The sequence below is a fragment of the Pundamilia nyererei genome, unplaced genomic scaffold (genome assembly GCF_000239375.1).
Source record: "Pundamilia nyererei isolate P.nyererei 1_Seehausen unplaced genomic scaffold, PunNye1.0 scaffold00036, whole genome shotgun sequence".
NCBI classification, from domain to species: Eukaryota; Metazoa; Chordata; class Actinopteri; order Cichliformes; family Cichlidae; genus Pundamilia; species Pundamilia nyererei.
Window position 1 is genome coordinate 210,348 of NW_005187437.1, and position 7,135 is coordinate 217,482.

Genomic DNA, 7,135 nt, shown 5'->3' on the forward strand with positions numbered 1-7,135 from the left:
TCTTTGTTTTGTTTATTTGCAATTTTTGCACATTGAACTTTGTAAAGTCCTGTGTTGATTGTCTGTTATATGTCGTATGTAGCTTTATGGTCTCGTTTCACTGTGTACTGTACCACTGCACATGGTTGGAATGACAATGAAGCCACTTGACTTGACTTGCTTAGGGAGGGGCAGCGACTGGGTGGCGTGAGGGGAGGAAGACTGGACGAAGACCTCCTCTGGACTCCAGATATTATAATAACTAATAATTAAATGCAGAGAGGTGTATAAATACCAACAACATATAGTAAGCAGGTCTCATAGGCACAGCCTATGGGCCTACTTCTAGCCAACTAGAAGTAGAGGACCGCAGTCCCAACAGCTGAGAAATTTAGGTAAAATTAACGTGGTAAAAGAGTAAAATGAATGCCTATGTGACCATCAACTATGGCTAATAGTGTGGCTTTTAAAAGAAAAGGCAGCTAAGATGCTAGTAACCATTTAACGTTACACTTAAATTGTCAATAGTTTCAAATTTAAGGTTGTGGGGTATGGTAATGAAATGGCCAGGTTTATATTTGCTAAATAAGGATCTTTCCTGATGCTCACTATAATTTTTTGAAGGAAAAAATAAATAAATCAGAAAAGGTCTGTTCTTCAGCATTAAAGTGACAATGATCAATCTTTCTACTACTGCACAGCAACTGTTGATAATTGGGAAACTTCATTCTGAACACTGCTTATGTGTGGCCAATTGCATTGTGGGTTCTCTTCCTTTGGGCTCTGCCCTCCAGTCACTTGATTCAGAGAGGGAGTGCATCAAACTGCAGCAGTGCTTGCGCAGCATATTGAATGGTTTGTGTGCATTGCTGCAGAGTTCTGCATGGGTAGGTTGTTGATTGCATGAGTGACAACAAATGTGGCCATCAAATGAAGTTATTTGCTCAGATGATATATTTTTCTCCCTTCGTACCCAAATATAATTCCATAGCATTTTCGGTGGGAGAAACATCCCTCTCAACTTCTTCAGCCTGAAGGTGGAGTAAGACCTCCCTCTGGTGGTACTCTAAAACACAGGCCCACCAAGAACACCTTGAACAGTGAACAAAGACTAGTCAGTCATCTCTAATTAAAATGTACTGATCTTCCAGTGAGTGTATTACACTACGCAAACAGTTGACAGAAATCTGGTTCTCCATGCTGATGACCTCAGGCAACTCAAACTAGCAGCATATGCTGCATCACAACTACACCACCTTAAACCACTGCAAATTTCAGTGTAATATACAGAACCTTCCCAGTTATAGCAGTAGCGCTCCTTTAAAATTGATATTCCTGCACAGGGCAGATGCACTGTGAAAGATGTTGTATAACCTTAAAAACAAACGCTTGAATTCAAAGCAGAAACAGACAACAGGTGTTTTCCAGGAAATATTTAATTAGAATTTCCAAATATTCTAAGGACAGGAACTGATAAAACCAGACTGATGTTTCTACAGAGAAAAATTATGTCAGACCCTTGATCAGCCAAGAGTGACGGCTCCATCTTCTCGCCCGTTTTGCTGTTAAATATACATGAGAAGTAGCACCCCTGGGCCCTGAAGAGCAGCAGGAGCTGAGGACATAAATACAGTGGCTGCTGTGTGCTGTAGGGATTTGGGGGTTTAAATGTGTTGCTTCTGGAGAATGCAGCTCAGTGACAAGATGGGTTACTCTGTGAGACCGAGCTTCTTCTTCAGGGACTCGGGCATCTCAGGTGGAGGGGGGCGTGGCAGGCGGAAGTACACCTTCACAGAATCGTAGATGAACCACTGCAGGGCTGTCAGAGTACCAATCATGATGATACGGGCAATAAGACCCTTCCACACACCTGAAAGAGACAGCAGTCCGTTATTCCTCACCTCACAAAACAGTGGTTCAGGTCAATCAAGTCCTACTTCAATAGACACAAAAGCCACTTTGCTATCCACTGAACACAAAAATGTGCTAGACACAAAGTCATCATTCAACCCTACTTGAATGTAAACCAAGTACAGGAGGTGAGCAGTGTAAAAGTGAATTGTTCACAAAGTTGCACTCCTGAACCCCTGAGACACAACAGAGGCCTGATTGCAGGTATGCCATGACTCAAACTCCTCCCACAACATAAGAGCTGCTGAGAAGCTCTGCTCCTCCAGCAGTGGATGGTCTTAAACCTCGTTTCATACTACTGCTGCTGAAACAACTGAAATAATGTTGATACAAACCTTTGGGTCCCAGCCTCTTGAGGACCTGCATAGCAGTGCTGCCCTTCTCTTTGTTCAGCACAGACACGACCGAGTCAGCAGGGTGGGACACGATGGCACAGAACACACCAGCTGCACACAAAGCAACGAGACATTAGAAACCTCAACCTTGATTTTCTAGCCTTATACAGCAAAAATGATTGGAGTTTACTTTGCATGCTACAACTAAAGGTCTAGTAGTTACTCAAAATACATGGCAGCATTTAATCAACATCAGCAGGGAAACATCCCCAAACTCACCAATGTAACCAGCCGTAAAGGTCACGACCAGCTGCTCAGGTTTGGTGCATTCACTGCGGGGTTTAGGGACAACATACTTGTAGAGCATCTCCACAGTTCGCTCAAAGCAGGCAAACTTCATCATGGTGTAGGGGATCTGCCTCATCCACAAGGGAGCCACTCCTTTATAGAAACTGGGATTACAGGCAAAAAACAAAGAATGAGCTCAGAGACACTTGGCACTAGAACTTCATATAGAGATAAATATCCCCTAATTTTAAAGTAAGTTTTAGGCTCAGGTACCTGTGTAGCTTACACATTTTGCTGGTTGAATGTAGTTTATAAAAAAAAAAAAAAAAAAAAAAAAATCACTCCAAACTGTCTTCCAGCTCTATGCAGAGACTATGTCGAATGTGTCCGTCCCCCAGGCTCGCTGCACTGGGAGATCCCTGCCCAGTGACAGGGTTGCCAGTGCAGCAGATGGGCTGGGGGACAGGTAGACTGTTCTCACACGCCAATGACTCAAGCACCTCCAACTGTACAGCCGGAAAGCTGCTGAGGAGCTCTGCTCAGAGAACAGCGCCCTCCAGAGGTGGATCTAAGGAGCGTGTTAGCATCACAAACTTGTTCTCCGTTTAATTATTCAATCCAGTGCTACCACACGTTATGGAACAAACTTACGCCCAGAGGCCCTCCTCTGCATACATCTTGGGGGCACACTCTCTGAGGGTGTTAGCATAGCCTGGCTGGGTCTGGATACGGACTTTGGCAGCCTCCATTGGAGCCAGAGCGATGTCAGCGAAGAACTCTGCGCTAGCTGAGGCAGCCAGGTACAGGGAGGTTCTCCACAGGTACGTATTCTCCTGTTGGTCACACAGTGGGAGAAAATAAGAGTAGTTCCAAGCAAGTCACACATAGCCTACACTCCATTTACACACATGAAGAAGGCAGTTCAGATTTCTCCAAAATAATGTGACAACTCAGAGCAGCTTCATGGTCAATAAACGCTCAAAGGACTCCTTTAAACTCATCCCATCTTTCTTCTGTAGACCAGAAGCATGACTCGTGCCCACCCTGCTTTGGCAGGCGTTCCCAGTCAAGTGTCAAAAAGTTCCACTCACCTCTCCTAGCAGGTCACTGTAGAGGATCTTGAACACTTCATAGAAACCAAACTTGCAGAGTCCCTGCATGGAGTAGCCAATGAAGGTAGGAGCCCAGCCCTTTGCCAGACCTCTGACACCATCTTCTCTCACTGTTACTGCAAATCCATTGCCAATGCTCTTGTATTTATCAGGATTCACCTAAGGAACAGAAACACTGGTGTGATCACCATATCAGCTCTGAACACAGGGGTTTTAGGGGTAGTGTTGTCTGCAGGTAACCAGCACCAGAAGGCTGACACTAAGAACATACTTGGACTGGAGACGTCTGTTTTCATGTCAGGTTACTGTTAATAACACTTATAATAATACTGTGTGAGGGCAAATAGAGTCCTTTACTGTTAATTAAACTTGTCCATTTCTGCTTTGCTTGGTTTAACAAGCTCTTGCACACTCAGGATCCACATTCTCAAGAAGCAAACAGTTGTCTTTGTTTGTTCAAAGTCACTTCAACTCAATGACTGATATTTATTTTAATATACAATAATTCGTAGACTCCTTGCTAACATACTCATTAGTTGAAGGTTTGAGAGGCTGGCGTAGATGCTGGCTACTGGGAGGTTCAGCTTCCATACAAACCTGCAGACGGCACTTGACAAGGTCGAGGGGCACCACTGCTGTGTGTGTTAGGCCGCAACTCAGGATACCCCCAAAGCCACACAGAGCATAGTACTTTGAGGAGCCAAACTCGCAGCTGACTTCCTCTGTGGTAGAAGGGAGGGGACAAAGACATGCAGCATGCAAGGTCACATGCAACAGGACAAAAATCAACAAACACAGGGCCAAGTAATGGAAGGAGTCACCACTGAAACACCAAATAAGTGTGTTTTGCTCCAGGTCGCAACTGTTTCAATTCAGTGCCAACACCCTTCCATTATGGATGCCTCTGTCACCAACATGCCACCAATCATTAGGACAGTATGATCAAATCACTGTACAAATTCAGTATGAGCGGTCAGGGACCACAGTAATGTTTTGCAGTTAGGCAGTTCTCTCTCCTCGTTTACCAGCTCCTGCTTTTCTTAACACACTTCAAACTTCCAACAGATCGTCAATATGTCAGTAAGTCTAAAAACAAATGCAAAACATTAGCAGGATCCCCAACTGATTAAAAACATGGTCTGATTAAACTGAAATAAAACAATATTCATTTCATTGGAATGATTACACACAGCAGAGAAACTGTCGTATCAAACGTACGGCTGTCTTTGCAGTCCTGTTAATGAACAGTCAGTGTGTTGCCTAAGCCAAACTCAGCTGTGTGTAATAAAACTGTCAAAAGAGAAACTGTTCTCCCTCAGGTCGGTCCTTCTGACCTTCAGACACTGGTCCTCTTCTGTGGGTGGCATTCATTTAACAATACCGTGAAAAATCATGCAGGTATGTTATGATCACTCCAACATGTCAGATTAATGGGAACTAATGGCAAAAACAGATTCACCACAACTATGCCGGTGACATTTCTCCCATGGAAAGGTGCATAAAAATTTTTTAAAAGGACAAACAGAATTATGGGTAAGTGGGCCAAAGACGATGGCAGCAAGCCGCAGCGACAGACCTGCATTCGGCATTTGACCAGATCGAGGGGAACGACAGCTGTGTGTGTGGTGCCACAGCTCAGAATCCCACCAAAGCCACACAGGATGAAATACTTCTGTGAGCCGAACTCACAACTGTCTCCCTCTGAAGAAACACAGGACAGACTTTAAGAACAGGGCAATATGAGCTCAGCATGACTGAGTCTGGAGCAGTGAGCCAGTGAGCTTATGGAAAGTTTGTCATCCACTTTTCCTCTTACCCAAAGAGCTTTTACTGCCCATATCATTTAACTAGGAAATTGGATATTTTGTCTTCCAAACTTAAACAAACACTAACAAACTTAAAAACTGCAGTTTCTGTTTCAAAAACAAATGATCCAAGCTTGATGTCAAATGGCTGGGCCTAGACTTGAGCAAGGAAGGAAGTTCAAATCTTGTGCTGAGACTTGGTTCTCTGAAAACCTGTTTGCAGACTGCAAGGCCCCAGATAAGAACACTGTTGTACTGTGTACCACAGCCATTGCGCCATCTGCCTTCAAAGGTGACCCCTGAGCAGCTCAGAGTCAGGGTCACATTCATTTTTGTTATAATTAGCATTCAGAAAATCCTTAAAGTGTGTCAAACAGCGCATTGCTGTGCAAAGGCTGAGCGCTGCCGTGTCCTTCCGTGTCCTCCACGGGCGGCCTGTATGCAGGGCAGGCCCGACTGCTCCAACATCATCATCCAACAGTCCTCAGGACCACCTAACCCGTACATAAAACAAATCGAGTACACGTGCCTGCTCAAACAGTAAGTCCGACTACATATAATGTGCGAAAGTAGTTAGCCGCAACCGGGTACATCTGCTCAGCTAAGCTAAAGCTAGCCTTGCAGCGACCTTTCGGAGTCTCGGCCGGCTTTACCGTCTACGGTGGCAGCTGCTGCCAATCGTCGGCTCCTCTGGCCCTTATGGCTCTGGAGGGGTTCTTCCACTTTCTGCAGGGTGAAGAGGGGGGCGCTGAACGGGTTGGCCCGGGCGATCTGCGTCAGTGTAGTGGGATACATGGTGGCGTCCTGCCGGCGGAGCTGCAGTGCAATGAGAGACAAGGTTAGCGTGAGCTAAGCTAACTGCTAACACAACCAACCCACTCGCGAGAGTGGGTCACGTGCTCCTCAGCTTAGTTTGACTGTCAGCAGGAAAATCTTGGCTTAATGACCTCAACGCAAATACCTAAACTACAACAGTTATCTAACGTTAATAAAAGTCGCCGAAAGGTTACCAACCAGCTGTACATGAGCTCAAAATGCACGGCAGGCTAGCATTACACTGGCTTTAACGACACGGTAAAATGCTATGCTACATCAAGCTAACGCGACCTAAAGGAGGAGAGACAGAAATAAAATAAACCCGCCTTTCAACATGAATCGCGGTTTGACAATTACACGTCCATAACAAACTAATCGCCATTAATTCTTTCCTCTGTTCTCTCTGAAGAAGAAAAGCACGACTCACTTTCAGTGTCCTAAGATGGCGCCTCCGCTTCGCTGTAACCGGCTGCTCGAAGAGGCCGAATGACCTCGCGCTAAAATGATTTGTCCTTTCGTGACGTCACCAATAGTGGGAGGTGGGGCACAACAAGTCTTCAGTCGTCATCAAGGCGGTCCTTGTCGACAGGTAAGACTGGGTAGTTGAAACACACTGGACTGTGATATTATATTCAACATTCAGGTGTTTGTGTTCTATAGAGTGACTTCTAATTAGAACTGTGAGAGGAACACCTCTCATAGTTCTCAAAGTTCCGGCTGGGTAAAGCTTTGCTCTGAAGGTGTGATAAGCCCCTTTGGAAGTACTGACATCTGCTGGTCATTCGATGTACAGCAGCCCTGCTGTGATAATACATATGGGCTACAAACACAATGGATATGTTCACGTAATTATGTATCAGTTGCACAATACTCATGAAGTCCTGTATAT

At 45.0% G+C, this 7,135-nt stretch overlaps 1 protein-coding gene across 2 annotated transcripts; it reads right to left on the reverse strand.

The window, feature by feature from the left end:
• Positions 1-1,397: 1,397 nt before the first annotated feature.
• Positions 1,398-6,763, reverse strand: slc25a3a (solute carrier family 25 member 3a). 2 transcript variants are annotated; one of them, XM_005730182.2, is made up of 8 exons: positions 6,674-6,763; positions 6,084-6,246; positions 4,223-4,347; positions 3,605-3,784; positions 3,165-3,346; positions 2,505-2,677; positions 2,226-2,336; positions 1,398-1,849 (listed from the first exon to the last, which is right to left on the reverse strand). In XM_005730182.2, exons 2-8 carry the CDS (start codon positions 6,223-6,225, stop codon positions 1,689-1,691), a joined length of 1,074 nt encoding a protein of 357 aa, XP_005730239.1. In that variant the 5' UTR covers positions 6,226-6,246; positions 6,674-6,763; the 3' UTR covers positions 1,398-1,688. The 2 variants fall into 2 exon arrangements, with proteins under 2 accessions (XP_005730239.1, XP_005730238.1); XM_005730181.2 differs by lacking the exon at positions 4,223-4,347 and adding an exon at positions 5,202-5,326.
• Between the last annotated feature and the right edge of the window lie 372 nt (positions 6,764-7,135).

What these genes read in the sequence shown, in the direction of transcription:
- slc25a3a (XM_005730182.2), bottom strand. Translation starts at nt 6,225, where the DNA reads ATGTATCCCACTACACTGACGCAGATCGCCCGGGCCAACCCGTTCAGC. An exon ending in ACAGTGACCTGCTAGGAGAG is followed by an intron (nt 3,347 to 3,604) that starts GTGAGTGGAACT and finishes TGTGACCAACAG; the next exon opens with GAGAATACGTACCTGTGGAG. An exon ending in GCAGAGGAGGGCCTCTGGGC is followed by an intron (nt 2,678 to 3,164) that starts GTAAGTTTGTTC and finishes CTGTAATCCCAG; the next exon opens with TTTCTATAAAGGAGTGGCTC.